Source organism: Ciconia boyciana, chromosome 3, assembly GCF_034638445.1.
Source record: "Ciconia boyciana chromosome 3, ASM3463844v1, whole genome shotgun sequence".
Taxonomy (NCBI): Eukaryota; Metazoa; Chordata; class Aves; order Ciconiiformes; family Ciconiidae; genus Ciconia; species Ciconia boyciana.
In genome coordinates this window covers 14,313,577-14,337,885 of record NC_132936.1, presented here as the reverse complement: position 1 = coordinate 14,337,885, position 24,309 = coordinate 14,313,577, and the positions used below count along the sequence as shown (strand labels likewise).

General features: G+C 36.1%; 1 protein-coding gene across 3 annotated transcripts in view; it reads right to left on the bottom strand.

The window, feature by feature from the left end:
* NBAS (NBAS subunit of NRZ tethering complex) overlaps positions 1-24,309 on the bottom strand; it is a 182,173-nt gene that overhangs the window by 58,506 nt on the left and 99,358 nt on the right. For all 3 annotated transcript variants that reach the window (XM_072858557.1, XM_072858556.1, XM_072858555.1), the window contains 4 exons: positions 17,118-17,347; positions 11,052-11,162; positions 7,421-7,671; positions 5,280-5,614 (listed from right to left, as the gene is read on the bottom strand). In XM_072858557.1, the coding sequence (XP_072714658.1) occupies positions 5,280-5,614; positions 7,421-7,671; positions 11,052-11,162; positions 17,118-17,347 (927 nt within the window). The remainder of the gene's footprint in view (positions 1-5,279; positions 5,615-7,420; positions 7,672-11,051; positions 11,163-17,117; positions 17,348-24,309) is intronic.

Below are 24,309 nucleotides of genomic sequence, written 5' to 3'. Positions count from 1 at the left end.
AAAAGACATTATTCATGAAGTTTCCTATTATGCAGTCTTGAAGCAGATTTAATTAAAATAATTATATTAGTGGCAAGGCACAAGAAAGTATCTAAAAATGTACTGATAGCAGAAAAAGAGGTACTGTCAACACCCATGAAAACAAGGTCATACAAGACAAACCAATTGAAGTGGAGCACAGTGATAAAAAGTGATAAAAAGAAGCCAAGTAATTCAAAAGGTAACATTGGAACGCAGTCATGCTATGTAAGAACACTATTAACACATTTCTTGTACATCTTCAGGCAATGTCATGCCTTGCCTTTTTCCTTAGCATTTTATACAGTGTTAAGAAGTCAGTCAGCCAGACAAAAGACACTGAACATTACTTTCAGCCTTTTTTTTAAACTGAGCTTTTTATACAATTATTAAAAATGGCATTTAAAGTCATTAAAATTGAAAGAGAAAATGATGCAGCTTAATATCCAGTTGTAACAGGTTCCCATTCCACACTCATCTGGTGTGTGGTCAAAATGCAGACATCGTATTCCTGCTTAAGCAGGAAGAAAATGGTCAAAAAAGCATTACTGACTCCGAGACAATAAGATTTAACCTCTCAATTGAAAACATTAAGTTGCAAGCAAAGTTATTCCTTTGCATCAGAAGGTGGAAAAGAAGTTATAAAGGATGGAATAATAAACAAAAAATATCATCAGCCATAGTCTGAATTAATGTGTCCGAGCCCATGGAAGGCTGCAAGGAAGAGCCTGTGTAAGGAAAATTTCAACTTCTCTTTCTCTATAGAAGACTTAACTGATGACACCACTGCCTTTTATTCTAGTTTTGCTGTCTAAAGCTGTAGTATTTTCTTTCTAGTCAACATATTGTGCCCATCCCCATTTGGAGTGTGTGTTCAATAACGAAAACACAGCGATTAAAAAAGTAATTGTTTTAAATTGTGGTTTTGGTTTTTTGGTTTTGTTGTGTTGGGCTTTTTTTTTCCAGAGTACTGTCAATCAACAAACATCAGGGCAATGACCTATGAGCTCTGAAACAGATGGTTCTTTGAAGACATAACCGACTATCTAGCACAATGAACAAAATACTGTCAACAAAGGAAGAAAAAAATCCCCCGAATTACCTAAAACACTTCACACAGATCACACAAAGGGCAATAAATGGGAAATCATCAAGATAAAAAAGTTGACATGATCATTACTATAATTAAGACTCTGTGAAGTCAGCATTATTTAAAAGCAAACAGAGCTGCTGGAAGAAAAGATGACAGACTGAAAATGCATGCAAAAATATAAGCAGTAGTTCCACTGAACATTTGGAATATCTCCCTTTTAGGGAGAAATCCACTCCATACATACAAATAGCCTACACTTACCACTCTGGAGGTGGAGTGAATTATTACTTAGTCAGAAAAACTTGAATAGTTACTCAGAATTAAAAGCATTTCTGAGTAGAAGTGCCACAAGCAGGAACCCTCTCACTGCTTGCAGCAGTGAGCTGCTCTGGTCAAAGGATGGGTACTACAGTCCTTCAACATGTGAGCAGGGTACTGATGAAAAGTAAAGAACTTCATCTATTTCACTTACCACAAACACAACAGGAATATGCATCAACCTCTGCCTTCTTCAATGGAAGACAGATGCTGCTATACTGGATCCAAAGAAGAGTTGTGATAATAATGGAAGAGCTAGGAAAAAAAAGAAAACAAAACACTCCTCCCCCACACACAAAAAAAAAAAAAAAAAAAAGGGCAGAAAACTTCCCAAGGTGAGTCCATTCAGTTTATCAAAGTCAAGTTTAAGTGGCATCCACCGAATGTCTGACTCTGGAAGCAAGCTTTGATGACTACCTCTTTAGTATAGCAGACAAAAGGTCTATTTTGTCTCAAAACTAGATAAATTCAGTTCAGCAAAGAAAGGTATTTTTTAAAAATAAACAGTGAATAATTAGCCACTAGACCAATCAAGGATTAGTCTGGATTCACAAGTCACACTTAACTCCTCAAAAATTGTACAACATCTCCTATAGGATATGCTGCAGATCAAAAAATATTAAATTTTGGGAAGAAGTCTGATCTGTCTCATATAGAATATCCAGTATATTAATAAATCATACACCCAAAGTAACATGGTTAAAGCCCCACTAGGATGCATCTCTGCTCACACAGTTCCCACCACCCAATGTCACCATTTCTCGGAACCCTTAAGGTTGGGGAAGTGATTCTCATCTTCGAGGTGGTAACTCATTTCTACTGTTTGCAGGAAACATGGGAGAAAAGAATCTCTGAGCTCTTAGAGCTAAGAGTACCTAAAACCTCATCACACCCCAAATTACGTCAGCATAACAATGTTAGTTGCTCTTTCACAAGTGCAAATGCCCCATCCATTTCTCCATTTTAGACATTCTCTCAACCCCTTTGCCCAGTCAAGCACTGCTCACTCATCCACGTTTCTATTCAGTCACTGCTGGCTCAACTCATCAGGAAGTTAATTATCCTTTAATTTTCAATACTACCTCTTTCATCTCAGACATACATTTACTAGTCACATGCTAAAATATGTTTTTAAAAAAACAAAGTAAAAAGAAGAGCGAGTGAAAAGGTGAAGAAGACGGCCCCTTGCCAAAGCCCAGCACATTCCTGTCTTTCTCATCAAGAACGAGAAGTTGCCAAAGTCAGCACTAAATCCCTGTGCTTTCATTCCCTTTTGTACAATTACGCTTTCTGCTCCCAGGTTCTCTGTCAATTCAAGGGACACGCAAGTAGAAGAAGCTTCCTATTACTTTGCTGGCCTGTCACCTGCGTCTCCTTACTACTGTTGATATAACAAAACAGTGGGGGATATTCTGATGTCTGCTTCCTAAGCTCCCACGTGGTGTCAACAGCAATGGTACCTTTGAGGTTCAATGCATGTAGCCTGCCTCCCATTAGCCCTCATCACTCGAGACTTTTTTTGATTATTTCTGACCAAGAGAGGTCTTTAGATGGAGGTACTGTTCCACAAGGATAACAGTGGAGTGCATTTCATCACCTTCCTGGACTACTCACTCTCTCCTTTGCCCCCCTCTTCTTTTGAAATTTTGAGGGGTGAGAGGGGAGTAGTGTGTATGTGCATGTGTAGCAGTTGCCTTTTTTTTTTTTTTTTTCCAAAGGGAGCCAATTCACCTCTCAGCACTCCTAAAAAACCTACTTACACTATTTGATTTTAAGCTTCCTCTCAAGGTCCACTTAAACTCCACAAATTTTCTGTATGTGAGAAAACTCAGCTGTCTCAGTGACAGCAGAGATTATTTCACGGTAATGACCATGTTTTTTTGCAGTCCTTTACATATATTAAATATCAGTGCTTCCATGAATACAGAAATGTGCATCTGTTATAGGAATGGGAAACGGGTATAATAAAGTACTTGGCCACAGAACTGGGCTGGGAAGAAAGCACTGAATTAGAGCTTTAAAAAGTGATTGCATGACCAGTGCAGCCTCAAAACAGGATAAAATTTTAAGTAAAAGGTGGAAGCCAAAAGGCAGCTCTTACGTAGGAAGCATTTTTCAGATGAAAGTTAGAGGAAAGAGATCTCTGAGAAATAAGTTTTCAGGTTCTACCACAATAATTTTTCATTGTACACTTCCACTTGAAAATTGGATGGGATCCTGAGGCAAAACTAGTTGCAAGCTGGTTAAATAGCTGTTTCATTCCTGAACCCAGTGCAGGGGACCCACTAAATCAGCTGATTTGACCAACTGTTTCAAACACTTCTTGAGTATCTTTCATGGCCAAAAAGCAAACAGATTTCTGCTACAAAGTTCTGCTTGGCCACCAACCACAATAATCCTGCTATCAATACTTCCTTCCTGCTACTCCTACTCGTCTTAAGAGAGTAGAGAAACTGTATTAGAATGCTGAACAAAAATAAACAAATGAAAATAAACAACGCGTTACAAAACAGATACACAGTGGAGGCTATCCATTCTCTCCCTGCATCATTCATCTGGAATAAATGAGAAATAATCTTGAAATGCCCAAGATACATCAACAGCAAGAGTTTCAAGTAGTCACTAGCGGCGATCATACGTGAAGACAGTATTTCCTTCTCATTAGACAGCAGTCATCCCCTGGCTACCTCAGTCCCAGGTCAGGTCTGGCAATTGAGATCTCAGAGTGAGTGTTAGTCTTTCCTGATAAGCATGAAACACTCAGTATATTTATGTGATAGAAAGGATCAAAACGCCTAAACAAGACAGTGGTTCTGCTGAACAGGCTTAAGAGACAGCTGATGGGACTAGTGATAAAAAGTGTTGGTCTGTTAGCAGCATGACAGACAGATCAAAGCATAAATTTGATGCTGACAAAGCTTTTCATTTTCCCAGGATTTCAATGAAGAGAAAATATTTTTCAACAAATTCTGGCATAGATACAGGTTAGATGGGTTCTAATAAATTTATACTAATATCGTGGGAACACTAAAATGATATCCAGAGAGGGAACAAATGACACCTCATTGAATGCAGTGAATAAACACATCTGGAAAATGAGCACAATCCAGAAAAGAGAATACACAAAAAACCTTACAAAACATCTCTTCTTTATCATCTTTTCATTTCAGATTAAGTTAGTCAAGACATCTCAAGATCTTTTAATAAGGAAATATCTAAGAAATCTCATCTCTCTTTTGTGCTTGGCAGTAAAGATACGTAAAAAAGCATGGGTAAGACCTTATGTTAGAAATATCCTTATAAGTAGGTTTCACTGGGCAAAAAGAAATTGCAAATCTGGTAATATACGTTACAGACATGAAAGCACGTTCTTTCAATAACAGGCTTTCAGCCAGATGGCGATTACGACGGAGTTTATCATTTGTATTATTACAGTGCCTAGAAACCATATGCATTGGCCCAGAATGCTTCTCTGTGGAGCATCCTATTCAGAATGCAAAAGCCTGGTACTAAACACAAGCCTGCGGCACAATGAATTTTAGGATGAGCACAAATAAAATAAATAAATACAGAAGAATATCTTATTCTCTGCTGAACCAGAATACATGGACTTTGGGGTTCCATCAAAAACTCTCTTATCCACAGAGCTAAGTCCTCTAACTGAATAAAAATCTTTTTTTTATACTAGCAGTCATAAAAAGAAGAGATAGGCAGAGGAAGGTAGATTTATGAATTTATCTTTAAAAACTGTAAAATGAAAAAGGTAAACATTTGCTGGGACTTTCTCCTTGATACTATATTCAACTGTGCCTCACCTGAGGCCTGAAATTCTTCAAATACATCTGCTTACCTTTGTGACAGCTTTTGAAGAAAAGGTAATTTCATCAATAAAAGTGACAATATCATCTGGATCAAGTCTATCCAAGTACTTTGAACACATATTATATGCATGTAGCCACTCATCCATGGTTTCTGGTATTTTTTTAATGAGATGGTGATCACCATTCCAAAAAAGTTTTTGTAACCAGACAGCATAAATAGAGCTTGGTGACAGCATACTGCCATCGTTTTTAGGAATTTTGGGAGCCAGTTTGGAAATAGATAAAATATTTTGACTTGTAAGGATGGGCTGCAGTGTTTCCAGAGGGTTTTCATTTTCATCTGTTAGCTTTTTGTAATTAAGACCTATTGACAGAAGGGAAAAAAGGCAAACAAAAGTTATTCATAGCTAAATCTACTCAAACTCTACATTTATGTGTAAAACAATCAGTACTAAACCAGTATCTGCAGAACTAGAAAAACTCTACTCCATCTCCTTTTACAATCATACATACTGACAAGACTGGGGAGGAGGACAGGTTTGTATACAGGTAACAATGGGATTTTATGATGTCCTGATGCGTGTAAAATCTCTCAATCCCTGGACCATACTTTAACATTATATATCAATACAAACTAAAAAAGCAGATTCTCAAAGAAGCAAGAATATATATATAGAATCATGTTACTATATTTTTAATATAAATCCTAGAAAACCTCATGCACTTACCTCTTTAGAAAACTCATCATTAATTAAAAAAAGATGTATTCTGACCACGTAATGGTTGGCACTTACTACCTATCTCAGCAAAAATGCAAGGCACTAACCACAGGTAAACTAAGTAAGGTCAACTAGAGACATGACATTTAGATCCATTTACACGAATATCTACATAACACAAGAGTCCTCTTACTACTTTGGTTCCTACAGGAAGAAAATTCTTGCAAATTATTCTAGCAATGACAAAATATTTCTAGCAACAATACTACTTTATTCTCTATGCATATAATTCCTAAGACAAGGGATTTCTACTGCCATGTGTTTCTTCATATACTCAGGGCCTGTAACCTCTACAAACACTTTGATGTTGCTCCTTGCCTACTATCTATAAATTATGCTGAACACTGAGAATTTTAATTAAGGGTGTAATACAATAGATTTACTTTTTTACTGTACAAAGGGACTAATTTATGTCTGACGTATGGTCCTAGGACTTTTTTTTTGAGCAACATTTAAAAATAATTTTGAAGGCAAACAATAACTTATTGACAGATTTTTCTTCGACAAGCGCTGTAGAACGTGAGCGTTTAAACACATCAATGAGAACTGAAGGTAATTCCTCCCCCCAAAAAAAATTATTGCCTTTTTTTCTTCCTACAATAAATGAATTCATATGCACAATCTCTCCAAATTCTGCAGCAAATTTAGTGTCTGATACACATGAGGTTTCAGTATTGAATAATTAATTAATCCCCACAGCAGGTAATTGCATACAGTGCATATTTTTCATTCTGAAACTGGATTTGGAGTTATTCAACTGAAATTCAAGATACTGCTAATACTTAACTAACAAGCAAATGGAAACTAGTATTCAAAATTTCAGGGTGCTTTCCAGCAGCTCACTTTTACAGACATTGTCTGATAATGCAGGAGGACAAATAATGTAGTTCTGCAAAAGCAAAAGCTAACATCAAGGATAAAACACAAAATAAGATTACCCTCTTTAAAACAACAAACAAAAAAAATGCTTAAAGTTCCTGATACGTTATGTAATTCAGACTTTTGAAAGGTAAACTGTCTTAAGTTCTTTGAGACTATTTATGTTAAACTTGCAGTGTTAAAAATTATGCTATAGGAGGTCCGTATTTTTTCTTTAAAAATACACTCTGAACCACTGCCAATAATTTTAAATTGCATCACCAACAGAAACCTGTTTTTAAATATTTTTTGCTGCTGTGATAGAGTAAACTAAATTTCCATTAATACAAAGGGAAGGAACTTACTCCTATAAGACATGACTAACCTACTAAATTACTTGCATTCATATGATATGCTCATTGAAAAAAAAATATTACCTGGAGAGTAGAAACTAGATAAGCATAATCACGTCAACACTCACATAACAGAATAGTATATACAACTATGAAGAAAAGAAATAAGAACTCTCCTACCTGGTGCAACTGCTTTGAATTTTTTCAAGAGTCGGATGTGAGTTTCAGGTTTAATAGCATGCTTCACCACTTCTGAGCAACCACAGTTTTCAAGGAGTGTAAAATAATAAAGCAGCCGCTGGTGATCTCTACCTTCAATACTTGGGTAAACATATTTAACCATGTGTTCATGTAAGGTTTCAGGATTGGTTTTCAAAGTCTCAAAGAGACCAAGAGTTTGTGCTCTTTCTTCTATTTCCAGTGTTGATAACCTGCATTTAGAAAGAATTTTGGCATTAAAGGCCTGGAGGTGCCATGAAAGACTCTTCAGGTGCACACTTGGGAGACAGGACAATACTTTCCCTTATTTAAGCATTAAAGTTCAACTTTGTAAGACATTTTGAAAGAGTAAATACTCCTTCATAAATATTTAGATAGCTGTTACCCTCCATAAACACAAGCTAAGGAGCTCCTGCATTTCCTGATCTTGTTATCTGTTGACTTGGACATGCAGATTAAGGGTCATGAATGCTGAAGTGGGATTCAAAGTAGCATTTCACATATCTAATTATAGCTATATGTAAAACTAGACATATGTCCAGAGCTTTTTGTACAGGAAGCCTTTATTTTTCAAAAACAAAACAAAAAAAAAAACCCAACCTTGTGGCTGAGAGATGCTAGAAAATCCTATTCCCCAATTAGAAGCTCTCCCAATCTATCACATTCTATTTTCTGTAGTAGGTGAGCACCTGTGCATGCTTTGAGAGACATTATCACTGAAAATTGGCTCTTGTCCACTAGTTAATCTATTTGACACTATTATTCATGCTCAGCATATTTCATTTGACAGTTTTATCAAGTTGCCTCTCAAATTGTCATCCATGAAAACTTATGAAAATATCAGCAAGTCTTGGATTGACCTCAGCCAGTCTCACTGCTTTAGGAAATTTTTTTATTGATCCTTTTGAAAAGAATACATTAGCTCTTTCACAGCATGAATTCAGATACCTCCAGCTGACTACATAAAAGATAGATGAATGCAATCACTCCTTTTTTCCTCACCTGGGGTAAAAATGGGTGCATATCAAGGAAGTCTCATTTTAAGTTTATACCTTTCTCAACTGAAAGTTTTACCTAAAATCTGAGGAAAGAAGTCACCTATGGATGACTACCATACCTTGACTCACCCCAGAGTCCAATCATACACTATGTTAGGTAGTAGGTTTCTCTTGGAAATCTGATGTCTTCCATTTGAATTTCTGATACCTTTAAAATTGATTAAATTAGAATTTCAACATGAATTTCTCCTATGTATGAATGCCACACATAAGTTAGTGTTTCTCTTTGATATCCAAGTAAAATATGTCTCAGTTTCACTCCTAAAGATTATTTTCTTGCAATAAATACCCCAAACACGACCTTCGCTCAGTTTAAAATGAATCTCTGATTTCTGGGGGAGAATAATTTATTCTGAGTTATTTTTACATCTAGAACCTACCCCAGTTATGTTTTTAACCTTGTAAGCATTATTTTAAGTCTCTCAATTCTTGTTATTTGTTAAGTGTTCTACTATATTAATGGAAATAAAGTGTCATGCACTTTTATATAAGACAAAACAGACACTTGGGACTGATGTATTTCAAGAGTGTGATTTGAATACATTTTTGTGTCCACACCCAAAGTTCAAACTAAAGGTTAGATGGACATTAAGTTATATGGATAGGATCTACAGAGGTTTGCCGTGTGTTTTTGGGGAGTGGGGACAGGGGTGAGGAGTGGGAGGTGGAAGGGTTCATTATGCTGTTCAGAGAGATTGTGGAATAATAGATTCTGTGACAGGCAAACATAACATTTCCTGTCACTGAAATAATAAAATGTATTTTATAGATTTTTGGTAATCAAATTTGATCATATTCTTCAAAAGAAACAATTAAATTTCCACTGAATTAAAAAAAAGTTAGTTCTAAACAATTTTTATCAGACTCAAAATCACAGCATAACAGAAAAACATGTGATGTTTATTTGTCATGAGGTAATCAAAGAAACAGTTAATACACACTATGTAAGTACTTCTTTTGAGCTTCTCCCTACATAAAGTGGCTTACAGAAATAATCTCTTTAACCAAATTTGCAGTAAGTCTTAGAATAAACTTCTTTTCAGTTCAGAATGAATGCATAACAAGGCATGCATTATTAATGCCATAATCCCAAGACTTAAATATTCTGTAATGGCCATATGCTGTCAATCAACTTTAAAATGAGATTATGATACAACAAAAACATGCTCAGCAGCATATTATGCTATTATACATCAATTTTCAAGACTTTTTTGAATTTCATTAGGGAAAAGGTTGTTACTTTGTACTTCAGTGATTTCAGAATTCTATGAATACTAACTCATGGAGGACAAGAACAAAGAAAATGATAGAAAACTGCTGCAAAATATCTTAGGTAATATTCTAGTCCCAGAGAAGTCAGCTGGCTCTTTCACATTCACCCCAGTGTTGCCATGTTTATACCTGACTGTCTACTTTGTTGAAAGCCCTAAATAATTTAGCAGCATCAAAATTTAGAGGGTACAACTTCTGTTTTCTGGAGGAAGCAAAGAAAATCTCAGTATGTTATTTAATCTTCTCAGATCTTGCACCAACATCTATCAGGCTTTGTTTTTTTATGCCTCATGTTTTATAAAACATTTTAATGCTTTTTAATGCTTTTTAATTAATAGTTGATGTTAAGAGAGGTACAAATACTGCTGCAAGCTAAAGCTGCTTTCACAATTTAAAATTTGAAACAAACTAGACTAATTTGATCATGTCTGTCAGAACAGTAGATAAGAGCTGCCGTATTACACAGGGGGCTCTATATCACTGACATACAAATGCGCTACTTGGGCAAGTAGCTTAGTCTTTCATCGAACCAGTTTATTCATCTTTCAGTGGGCAAAAAGTACCTGTCTGACTGACATGATGTCAAAGTTTGGTTTTGGTTTGTTTTTTTTTTTTTTTTTTTAAAAAAAGGCCCTGGAACCAACTCTGGAATAGAAAAGAAAGCCTCCCTCTTCTCCATGCCCCCCCCCCCCCCCCCCCCCAGTGCCAGGTCTGGTCTGCCACAATCTTGTAGGCTAGAACAGTTCCAAAGAAATATTGTAAAAAAAGTGGTTCTATAAAAAACTGAAACTGAGATGAACAGATGAATGGGAAGCTCAAATATATTTATTTCCTTTGCTATTACGTAGAAGAGAGATCAATAAATAGCAAAACTTTATTTTTAAATAAATAATTATATAAAAACTATCAAGCTCCAGGACGTATTCCAAGGAACTGTAAAAATAACTACAAGGTAAGCTGCTATCTGAAGACAGCACTAAGCATTCAAAGCCATGGAAACCTAAACACTGAAACAAAGTCCCAGGATACTTACAAGAATAATAAGACACATACGGATTTTTATCCTTGCTTCTAACACCTATTTTCATGGCTGGTTAGAAAAGCATCACATGGAAAAGACAAAGAGATTCCCAAACTATGACAACACAAGAAATATTAAAACATAAACCAAACTCTACCCCCAATATACTTCAATTGTCTCATAGGTTAACACATATTTCTCTGTAATGGAATCCTATGTGTATTTGTTGGGGAGAACTTACCCGCTGTCGGTGAATAAAAATTCCAGATGGGTCATATAAACTTCCCAAAGTGGAACATTGTATCGCTGAGCTAAAGAAACAGCAATCTTGTAGACATTTTCTTCAAGCGTCCTTATAGAGGAGGAGACATGAAAGAAAACAAGGAAAAGTTACACTAAGCCCCTAAAGACATGACATGAAAATAAATATTTACATTAGAAAAAGTAATTATTTCTTTTTAATTTTTTTCATAAACCAAGAAACTAGATTTTATTCACTGCTTTGAATCACAGTTAAATACAAATACATTAAGTGTGTCTTCTTGCATTTGCTTATACTCAGTGCTGCATATGGGGGGGGGGGGGGGGGGGGGAAACAACCCACTACAGAGATGCTCCAAAGACAGGCACCTGCTCCATGTACAGTTTGGTTCTCAATGACAGTTTCTGCTTAACCTTTGTGCTCCAGCAAAACCCTCAGTTTTCCTTTCATTTCAATTACAAAGTGATAAAGGATGTAATGTGTCACAGTTAGCATTTATTTTAGTTGTAACACCTACAGTCTTTCAGCACAACTGGTATGTAGGTCCTCAAAGCTTCTCCTAGAAATTCAGAGACAGAAACACTCTTCATATTTGCAGACTAAAAGCTGTGAACATGTCCAGCTCCACTCTGCAAATGTCCAAGAAATATTAAAAGCTGGTTTTCTGTTATTGTATATCCCTTTAGCAAAACAATAGATGAAGAATCTGTTAAATGACAAAAGCCTGAAGTTAACTTCATATTAATTTTTGATAATCCACTGAAGCTAGTATGGCTCAAATAGACACACGTGGGTTTTCTTTTTATGCTGTTACAGGAGCAATACAAAACTATTAAGGCTGATCCTGGGTTTTTGGGGTTTGGGTTTTTTTTTTGGTTTTGGGTGGTTTGTTTTTTTTTTTTTCTTCCCCAGGATGATTCCAAGAAAAATACTATCTGTTTATAATTACATCCTAATAGACCTGTCACAAACAACTTTTACAAAATGTATTTAATGTGAATACTGATTACCATATTGTTTTAGATTATTTTATTAAAAAGTCACGTGGGGAAGAAAGCCTTACACCACATGAACTATTACAAAATACAATTGCAATTGTCAGTAAATTAGTTTACAAAATTATATTAACATCACTCGTCCACAGACTCACGTTAACTCCATAAACTTGAGTGTCCTTATCATATGTTTAACACCTTCCTTAGCTTCATTACATTGTTTTCTACAATACTGGGGGCAGGGGGCAGACTTTGTGGAGCAACAGTAACTTTTAGTACATTTTCTAGACTATCATCATTATCCATGTATGACAATAAAAGGAAAGCAGAAAAAAACCTACAAATTAGAGAGAATATCCTCCCAGTTCTTTTTTTTGTCATTTACAAATGTAGAACTATACCATATCTTGATCTATGCTAAATAAGGCTTACAGCTGGAGTCTATGATTTTCTCTCCACCCTAGGTGAACAAGCTGACACATCCATACACCTTAATTCTGATTTTTAGATGCTCAATCCAACATATCATTGCATTCCACTGTGATAGTTGCTAAAGATACTGTAGAACTAAAATAAGATATAAGATGCAGAGTAGAACAGCAAAATGCCAAGAAAGAACATAATGCTGAAAAATCTTCACAACCAGCTATCAGAATAGCCTTTGCATTATAACTATTGCTCTAATAGTTAAAAAAAAAAAAAAACCACCCCCAAAAAAACCCCACAAACAAAAACCTCCAAAACAGCAAAAACCCCACAACCCTCTTGTAATGACTCCCAGTTATGACAACCCCTGAAAAATATTAGGTACTTTACACTGTATAACATGTATTCAAATTAAAGGAGGCAGAACACAAGCATTAAAAGAAAGAAATATATCTTAAATAAAGTATTTATTGAAATACATTTAAGAAGAAAGAAAGAAAGAAAAAAATCCCACACACTCTCCTGTCTCTTCTGTTCCAGTGGCCATGGCACTTCCCCTCTGATTTCCCAGCACAGCAAGGCTTGCTGTACCCAGCCTCTGAAACTAGACTCAATACTTCAATGCAAACAGAAGAATACTTTTTAACCCAGCAAGCAATGTTGTACGTATAAGAGGATGATTATCAAAAATACTAAATAAAAGTAATCTAATCTTTAAAGGCAGATGCTCTGTTCTATTTTTCAACATTAAGGAGAAGTCCCATGACAACACTACATTGTAAATTCCAGATTAGTAGCCACAGTTTGTGCAGGTTGTCATTCAGTACATAAAAGCAGACCTTTTTTTAACCAGGAATACACAACAGCTGTTGCCAAATCACAACACATGTAAACTTACATTCCTTTGCCTTTGCCAGAAATCATTTGATGTACTGTCAATAAGGGGATTACTAGTTAAAGTGAAGGTGAAGACTGATGCCAGAACCGCACAGCGACTATGTCACTGGCTAAGGGGAAGATAACACAGGATATTCAGGAAAAGGTACACTGGAGGTGATGAGGTAAACAGCACTATTCTGCAGGCTAGCCCGTAACGCTGATCTCAATAATTTCATTAATTTAAAAAAAAAAAAGTACAATATATTACTTTCCTTGTATCATCAATTCAGATACAGAATATCTCAACAGAAGGAAAAGATGATCTTTAGGAATGATCTAATAACCCTCTACTTAAAAAGTAAGTACTACAACAACTTCTGAAATGAACTGAGCAGTTCTGAAATTAATGATGGAGCTACTAGAGAGGGTCCAGTGAAAGGCCACAAAGACGATGAAGGGACTGGAGCATCGCTCCTATGAGGAAAGGCTGAGAGAGCTGGGACTGTTCAGCCTGGAGAAGAGAAGGCTCCAGGGGGATCTCATCAATGTATATAAATACCTGAAGGGAGGGTGCAAAGAGGACAGAGCCAGGGTCTTTTCAGTGGAGCCCCGTGACAGCACCAGAGGCAATGGGCACAAACTGAAACACAAGAGGTTCCCTCTGAACACTTTGAAACACTTTGTAACTGTGAGGGTGACCGAGCACTTGCACAAGTTGTCCAGCAGGCTGTGGAGTCTGTGTCCTTGGAGGTATTCTAAAGCCATCTGGACATGGACCTGGGCAACTGGCTCTAGGTGGCCCTGCTTGAGCAGAGGGGTTGAACCATATGATCTCCAGAGGTCCCTCCTAACCTCAGCCATTCTGTGATTCAGTGAAAGAGGAAGCTTATATGAATGCTTTAGTTGCACAACAACTCAGTCAATCATACAAATCAGGAGTGGCTCTTGGAGCTAGTGGGATCCATTCCCCCTAGAACTTTATAAACCTTACTGAAGTCCTGCCTTTCTGGTTTAAGAGTGGCATGCAGTGGCAGCATAAGGCAATGGAGGTTTAAGAAAATGAAATTGTATAAATGAAGAACAGTAGCAAGCTATTCATTGTCAAGATAATACTGACAAGACAAGAACAAGTAGTTGTTACACAATGAAAAGCTGAAAAAATGGCCATTACCTTGTAAAGGACATTTTAACTTTCTTTTCATCCCCAGCCCTAACTGCCTGCCTCTGTGAGCCTGAGGACTGCCAGAGAAATCCCCACTGAAGGCTTCGGTGCAGGCACAGTTTGGATGTACTACCTGTGTGTTGTTGCACCAAGAATAGTGCAAAAAGCAAAGTCAGAAGCAGTTCTTGTGGATGGTCCTTAGCCACTCTGCCTGTGTGCTAGCACGCATTTCCAAAGTATAAAAAAATATGCCTGTGCAGTAGCGTTCAGATGGGATTTAGCTGACTGTCTTCAAGCTCACAGAAATAAACCTCTGGCAGCTCAGAGCAAATTTTTTTTCTATCTTGTTCTCTAAAACCTCTGTTGTATCATACATGTGCATGCGTTTGCTCACAATCACTGTCTTCAACATTTTCTTCTGGCATCAATCAGCTACAAAGCATTAGAACCACCACTGGCTACGGCTGTTTGTTAACTTCTGCAGCAGCAATGCATCAGGAAGAAAAGGCTGTGTCTGCACTGGCAACAGAGTAGCAAAAGCATACACAATGGTTCAGAAGCCAGCATCACTAATAAGAGCTGAAGTACATTCAAAGTGGTTTTATACATGACCTTCTGGTTTAGTCTTCTGGAAAGGGACCTAGTTCATATGCACTAAAATCATTCTGAGAACCCAATAAGCACAAGCTAAGTTATGAAAATTCAGATTGCTTTATAATTGCACAGTTTTTCTAAAAATCTAAAATAAGTCTTTCCGATCACTGACAAACGACAAGGAAGAATCCTTTCCAGGTACATTTTGGCTCTATTTCGCCCAAATAAATTGTTAACTGCTTGAGAATGAACCTTGATTAAGTCTGTGAGGCACCCAGATCTTTAAATATCTGATAAATAATGCATAATAAGCTCTAATGACAATACACCAAATACGGAAGATAAAATTGACAACTATTTGTTAAGCAGTTTTAGGAAATTGCTCATTCAAGTACAAAGCTGTTTTGTAAATAAGATACCATCTCTTCCAGGTGTTGTTCCTGCAAACAGTACTTCACAAAAGATTAAAAACATGAGGCACTTAATGATAATTTGAAAATAAGAAAAAATATGCTACACAATTATATTGAATTTGCACATTGTTTTCATTAGAAAATGCAGATTAAGAGTCAACTGAGAAGATTTAAAGCAAGGAAGCTGCAAGCTGAACAAGTAATTAATTGGATCTTTGCAACTGCCTGATATGAAACTACTATGTTCATCCACATGCTATGAAGCCTTATTTTTACTAAACCTTTCATATTGTGTTTCAGTCTCTAGCTACTGTAAGGAACTTTCTCTGTATATTTACTTTATTTATTTATGAAAGACTGTATCTAAATGACTCTTAGATGAGAATGTAAGTAAGCATGCTGCATCCAAAATAAATACCTGTAATAACAGTAGAATTTTTGTATTGAAGTTACTGTAGACACAAGACGCAACATTCACCTAGTGACATACTACTGATATGATACGTGCTCAGTCAACAATACATACAAAACAAGTAACTCCAATGGAAACATTAAAAGATGCTTACAAGCTATTTTTATGAATGCAGTACCAAAATCTATGCAGGTATAGATTTTATAGATGCAAAGCAGCAGCTTAGTTAGTGATGAAAACCTGAGGTTATACTACTATTTTTATTCAGTATTTCATATCAATGTTTTTTTACTAAAAAATTTCTATTGGAATTGTAGCTGTGAGCAGCTATATAGATGGAAGACTGTAAACGTCTAAATATGCTCTTCAAAAGCTTTATGCACAGAGTAGTTTAAAATTAGGTTAAATATTATATTAAAAGCTTCTTATTGCACAGAACTCTTTGTTTTACTGTCTAGTAGCTATTCAACTGTAATTGCCTTCAAAACATACAGAGTTCAAGTATATATTCATGACTTGTTCACAGCTTAAAGTACCTTCATGCAGATGTTAATTAAAGGTATTTTTAAAATGACAAGACAGTACTATGCTATATCTTTCCTTTTTTTCTACTCTGCATAACTGAAAGGTGAGACAAAAGCATCCTAAATATCAGAACATGTGCAGTAAAGGCTTCAGTACTTCCAAATTACTACAGGGAAAAAATATTGTAATATACAGTAGCTTTAACTAAATTATTAAAAATAAAATACAGTTTATTAACTTTTTTTTTTAAAAAAACTATAGTTCATTACAAACTTTGATGCTTGGGCATACCCTAATAGATTGCTAGGGCAGGTTTACAGGAGATGAAAGGAAGAGATTAGACCTCCACCTTTGATTTCATTCATCCTTGATTAACTTTAATATTAGCAGTTAATAAACAAAGAGTTATAGCTTCCATTAAAAGTTATCAATCCATTTATTTGAGCAACGTTTCATTTAAGTGGAGTAGTTGAACAGAAAAGGCTCCTTTTATTTACACTGTAATGCTGCTACACCTAAAGCAACTGGTAACTTATCCCTTCTAAAGGTCAACACTACTTTCAATTTACTTTCCTGATTTAAAGCTTAAAGTAATTCCATTTTAAAATAAAGAAAATAAACATAACAGACATTACTTACTCTGCCAATCCTAGTATTGTTTCTCTCTTGTACTGTCCATCTGCTGTAAACCTCTGCACATCCACTCCTTTGCCAAGTCCTTGCAGAATCTGAGCTTGAGTGAAATCCAGTAGTCGTTCATTGTAGTAATGCAGCTGATTTATCAAAGTTGCGATTTCTTCAGGCCAGTCTGTATAGCCGTACTGAGTAACATGTTTTGTGACCATCTGAATCAGCTCTTTTGGATCAGCCTGTGAAAATAATTGAAAACAAAACAAAACAAAAAAGCACTGTCAATATCTGTGAAAAATGTGCCATTTTGTAATTGATCCCTGTGTTCAGAACTGAAATATTTTTTCCATTTTTTTTTAGAAGTTTTAAGTACAACAGAATTCCAAATTTTCTGTAAGGGCTATTGGTTATGACTTTGAAATTTGTCCTTTTGGAACGTTTTAGACTATTCCATACGCTACAACAATTCACACAAACTTACCTAACCAAATTAATACTATCAAGTACTTCACTATGACTGAATTTATTTGTTTTTAAACCCCTCATTTTAATTAATGTTGAACTAGGTAAATGATTGTCAAAACACTTCATCAAATCAAAGAAAACTTACCAAATCCCTCCTCAATTACAAACACTACAAGTAATTTTACTCTATCTCAAAAATAAGAATGGCAGCAATATTGCAAAATGGGGGTTTTTTGTTACTGAATTTCTCATACACTTATACAGAACTGATAAAAGGAATAGCTTAGCATTTTAAGTGTTAAGCACTGATACTTTCAAAGAATGAGAAGTGTTGCAGGATCTGCAAATCACACATGAGGCATTGCCAACACCCTGAAACTTTCAAATAGTTAAATATTGATCATCCGTGGATTAGGACAACCTTTGTTTTCAAAATACCTTCATCACAAATAAAACTTACTTTTCTGCATTAGAAATTATGCATCAAATGCATATTTAATCAACCACTAACTCCTGTAGTCAAAAACCCACGTAGCAAAGCAACAATTTAGAACATGAAACAAATACAGTCTGCATGTTTGAAACAAAAAAGGAACATATGTACTATAGAGGGTTCCCAATTATCTCAAAATCTGGACAGTGGCTATGTCTAGGCACCTCCACTTGAACACAGCTGTGTGCGATATGAAATCACCAGCACACTCAAGACCTTGATTTCTCTCTTCCATGAAAAACGAGGCCACCAGCAGCTCAATGCCCACAAGGAAGCACCATGACTTCTGTGTAGCACCCATTGAGGAAGAAGTGCCACCAAAAGAGCCAACAAAAAATACCTAGGGATGCCAACTTTAACTGTAATATTTTCTGAAAGAAACAGCTGATTTAAACTGCTGTGATCTCAAGAACGTTGAGTGTACTGGACAAATATACTTTGTTTTTATTACAGAATGATTCTGCTAAGTTAGAAGCTAAACTTATGAACATTAACTAGAGCACACAGCAGGGTAAAACATGAACCAAATGTCTGAACCTTGAGGCATGCTTGAATTTTTCTACGACTTGCTGGTCACTCTGAATTGATTTTTTTTTTCTTTTCAAGTCTCAGCTGACAGGCTGCTCACCAAGTCGTATTAAATGCTGAAGGGCATCCTTTTTCCTCTCCACATGATATTTTACTGAAGGCCTCTAAACACTGCAAACTCATTGATTTTATAAACAACATCAGTTGTTCTTTCAAGGTTGCTTAGGAGATTGGTAACAGAATAATAAAACCTCAGAAAAGAGATAGGCAAGCAGAGCAGTGCCGCTACAATACAATTATATCAGCTGGAAACCAATCCACTGCTTATTATTTACGCTGGTATCTCATTTTAGGCGATACACTAGAATGTGAGCATGGAGACAGGGAAAGTCAGGGCAAGATGAGGAAACTTGTTTAACATAATTGCCTAAATCCCCTGTACAGTCCACTGAGAAAGGCAGGTCCCTCTGACAACCTATGAGGGTAAATTTGCTCTCTTTTGCTAGGTTTCCCCTCTCTCCTTTACGAAGAGTTGAATCCAATGTCAGCATTCTTCTTCCAGTGCACAGCCCACCAGATTGTTCATAAAGTACACAAAGACAATCTTGAAAGTATTTTCGAACAAATATGCCAGAACTCTTCCTTGACAAATGGCTTCTGAAGATGAAAAGATAACAGTTTTAATAAGTTTCCTGAAAAGCACATAACTTTTCACCTTAAGGCAGAACTAAACTTGAGTATTTACAACAATAACTTAAAATAATACTAACACAGGTAGATTAAAACCATTTTATTTTTGGTCCACCCTTGTCTTCAATACATCGGCTAATCATCTTTAAATGTGAAATTCTTTTTTTAAAAAGAATTTTTTTAAAATGTCACTTCCAACCGTAATATTCTGGCCAAGTTGTCACCCTCTCAAATGACACCTATCACTAGCACCAACCTTTATTCCCAATTTGTTACATTTCCCTAAGAGCATCCATGCGCAATCTTCCATGCTGCCTGTTCATACTTCAAAGGAACACCTTAAGGCTATCTAATCAGCTTAACTGTTTTCCTGCTAATACTTTTGCCAAATAATACCTACAAAGATGTAATAAGTCTACAGTTCTGCAGGACTGCTCTCTATCATACTGTACTGTTACACATCAGTACTGTTTCATTGTTTTTCTTATCTGAACCTCTTCTACCTCGTTTCAATACCAAGTTGTAATAAAAATAAAATAAAAAAACCTAGATCAAGGACCACTGCGTGATACAGTAGAACCACAATACATAATAATGATGACAAAGTGTTATGAAGAGGGAAAGAGAAGGAAGTGGAAGATAATCTGATGTACATGTTATTTAAAGGATCAATGTGATCCTTGGATGTACATATGAGGAAAGAGAAAAAAAAATAGAGAAATCCCACAGCCAGCTTCAGGCAAGAGCCTATACCGATATCTAATGTAAGACCTTCTAGGTTTTTTTGACGTATAATCTTTCCCAAGTTACTGTTGTTTGCAAAACTCATTCAGTGGAAACACACACAGTTTTCCTTCTCTCAGATTTATCATCCTTTTACAGATTTAAAATGTTTTCTTAAACAACAATGTTTTTTGCACAGTATTTATTAGGCATTCAACACAAGCTCAATGAGAAAATATAAAGACTTAAACTGTTTGGTATCAAGCTGCACAGAACCTTTTATTTCATAATTTTAAGTATTAATTCTTTCACATCTTCGCTTTTTTAATAATACATCTTTTTTAAAAGATAAGCACAAATATTTCTACATTCATTACATACCTAGTTCAATTAGACATGATACCTGTTCTAACAAACACTAATATGGAAAGGTCATTGTAGCTGTATTGCCAGTATTCAAAAAAGTCTTAACAGTTTTTAATTTAAAAGACCATAATAACGAGCTAGTAATAGTAGCTGCCCATAAAGGAAATTAGCAAAATCAGTAAAGGCTGACTTACTGCAGCATTCATAGGGTTTACAAATTATTTGACTTTCTTAAAATTGTAACAGGCACTTAAAAGAAAAAATCTCTAAGGCAATTTGTGTAAATACAAATGAAGTTTGACAGATAAGACAGGTAAGAAGTCATATTCAAGTTCTCTTTCTAATGTTATCTGTGAAAAACCAACCAAACAAACACAAACTAAACCTCTGCTACACTATTATCTCTGTTGGCTTTTCAGAGTCTTTCAGAAACTTAAAAATTGTGCCCAGGTGTCCAACTCCTCACTTTGCAAGGTGTATCTCCTCCAGTACTTCTAGACATAAGCTTGAACAGCACAGCTTCCCCTCCCTGATTATTCAGGAAGGTTATTTTACATACGAACACAGCAGCAAACATAGGGTAAGTTTCCAGAGAAGCCACAAGAGCTGACCCGAATGTATTACACCCTTAACTCTTGAGCCTCCCTAGCACTGCCAAGGGAAATCCCTTGTGAACTGCCCGCGAATGCATTTTACTCATCCATCGGACTAGCACTGTATTTTGTGCTGTAACAGTGTTGTCTTGGCAATAGTGAAACGATCTGGCATGGGCTTTGCTTGGGAATTAAAAAAAAAAAAAAAAGCAAGGCAAAGAAAAAAGCACCCGTCACTTCAGCATAAAGCTAATTTAATTTCATGCTATTAGATGTGATTTACTCAGCGCAGATCAGGACAAGTTACCATCAATATTGCACCACCAGCCGTTACCAGTAAGCCTCAGCTGGGGATCAGGGTCCACCTGACCAGATGTTTTAAAGCAGTATTTCTCTTTGACCATCCTCTGGGAGTCACACCTGTGAAGCCCTTCAGAATCTGTATGTCACTGTAATATTATAAAAGCAACACTGGTTTTAAAAAGAGATGAGGTTTTGATTTTGGAATTTCTTTACCTTGATACCTAAAACAATCTTCAATTTGATTTTTTTTTCCTGGCAAATTGCTATTTCTTTTTTCTTTCCAATCTCTTTAAAATACTTAATTCAGCCATACACATCAGTCACGAGTCAGTTTTTCTCCTGTTCCTCTCCCGCTCAGTAAGTGGCAAAAATTTTACAGCTATGGTAAGAGATAAATACTAAAAGGCTCTCATGTAAACACGTAATTGAGAAAACATTAGATCACTGTAAGGCTATTTAGCTTGTTTACTTATTTTAAGACCAAGAATATTTAAAAATGTTCTAAAAAGGAATATTATTCTTTTGGTTTTGTTTTTAATGTAAATGATCTTCAGACTGTAATACAGAAATGACTAGGGACACTGATGAGAAAAGCTGCTCAGATCATTGAGGCTAATGTGTTCATAATCACCCTGAATACATAACTGATATTTCGGACCCTTCTGGATTAAAATTGCAAAAATATTTCCATCACCTTTTGAACTGTAATCTTTTGGCAATGGTCAAAAGTTGCAACCACAGTGAGCCACAGGAATACGAATGGGAAGGCGAGAGGACATGTCAGTTGTGCCCAGATCCTCCTAACACCAGATTTGTTCTAACCCATTTTAAGTGATCCTAAGAAACAGATCATGCTACAGAGGAAAACACATACACCAAGCAAAACCCTAATGGTTAGCAAAACTAGGAGATGACAGCACATGAGCAAGGCAACAGACGGCAGGGAGCAGGGTGTAAAATTTCTGCTGCAGACACAGCTCCACTTGATCGCTATGCTGTCTCTAGTTGTTACCCATCTCCAGTGCTTCTAAGGAAAGCAAACTACACCTCTGGAAAGCACTTACATTTCAGGGAGAAGAGGAGAGCTCTCCCTAACCCTTGCAGCAACTGCCACAATCCCTGTAGCAAGAGATTCAATGTGCTACAAATTGGATGAAAGGGGAGGTGAGAAAAAAAGAAACAAAGAATGAAGAGAAGCACGTAGAGGCTACACTTTTCCTCATGTACCAAAGCAGGAAAAAAGATTTACAGGAAAGAAATAGTTCACTCAAGAAGTAAAATCCTGAACGTGCCTGTTCACTCAAGAAGTAAAATCCATCTCTCCATAGGGCAGCTTTTCAGTAATTAAATCAGTGACACTTGTCCTCAACTGAATCTGTTGTCACGCTGTGAGTCAAGAGTACATTATCTTAGACACAGCACCGTATAAATTTGGGGTGGCCTACCTCTCAGATCACAGCTGTCTCACATCTGAGCTGCTCAAAGCAAAAGATGAAGCGTATGGCTGAGATGGAAGACCAGAACATCTCAGAAATAAAACCTGAACTGTCGCACTACTCAAGTACAAGGATACCTCAACTTTCTTTGTCCTCCCACTGCTGCAGCTACATATATTCTTGGGTGACAATGATGATTTGTCCAGAATCAGCTTTCACAACCATTTTTTAAATGGATACAGGAAGCAGCAAATCCCATCACCCATCAGTGAAACCACACCAAGTCAACATATAAGGATACCTACTAGAACACCTTTTATAAGCTACAAGATGCGTCAGAATACAGTTGCACTTTATGCTGTTAATTATAAACTACTCTGTTTGTTAGTTATAAACTAACAAAAAAATGAAGTAGAGATGAGCTGAGCAATAAATCTTCAATTATCAAACCTATAGGTAGGTCTTATACACTCAGACAATATTAAAACAATTTTTTATTTCAGATTTATAATCTTAAATGATCTATCAGAAGTTTTTGTAACATAGTCCAATGTCTCAAGTATATTTAAGCATGATGATTTTGAAGCCTCTTCAATACTCTTAAGAAATGCTTGTCACCACAGTACTGTACATGGGTGATGCAACAAGCAATTTCATACTCTACTCAAAAATGTAGATCTGGATTTTGCAGATCCAGGAATGCAGCTGTGGACTCCAATTCCCTAGCTTCCTTTCTCATCTTCACCACAGATTTCATCCAGATTTCTCTTTTTTGCCAGGAACTGAAACTGGATGTTTCAAAACTTCATTCCACATGTATGGCTGTATGAAACAAGTGCTCCTGGATCACAGTTTAAAAGCCAGTACCATTAGCTCTCACTTAAAGTGGCCAAGTTTAAAACACTCCCAAACTTGTACGTTATACAGACACAACTTATGTTATACAAAATGCAGATTACAGACGTGACTGAGAGCTTCACAGTCCTAGTCTGCTTAGGGGTTTAAGGCTAGTACTAACTTAAAAGGGTTATTTGAATTCCCAGGGAAATTAGTGAAAAGAAAATATGTGCATTTGCAGTTAAACTAGAATAAACTAATTCATGACAAAAAAACAGCCAAAACCAAGATCTGGTGAATTACAAGAGGAACACGAAAACACAGGTAAACAGTTTGTAAATAAGCACTCACAATTTCAATGAAATTGAACAAATTAATTTTATTTCCAAAGTCCTGCTTTCCTCCCCTATCAGGCAATAAGGACATACAGTAACAATTCAAACTGCAAACATATGATCATAAATGACATTTCATGCAAAAGTGCTTTGTTGCTTTATGAACAGAAATATGTTGGGAATACAAAATCTCCAAAAGGCTGGAAAATTATAATATTTCAAAACTGGAGTCTAAAAAGAAAAAAAACATCTCTTTTTGTTGGTTTTTTTTGGTTGGTTGGTTGGTTGGGTTTTTTTTTTTTTAATAGCAGGAACGATATAGGTTTTGAATAAGCAATGCTGAAATGTAATGGTTGAAAACTGAAACACTTTGATAGGAAGGCAGCATACTCTGCTGCTGCTTCAAGATCATTATGTTGGGAAACCAACTGG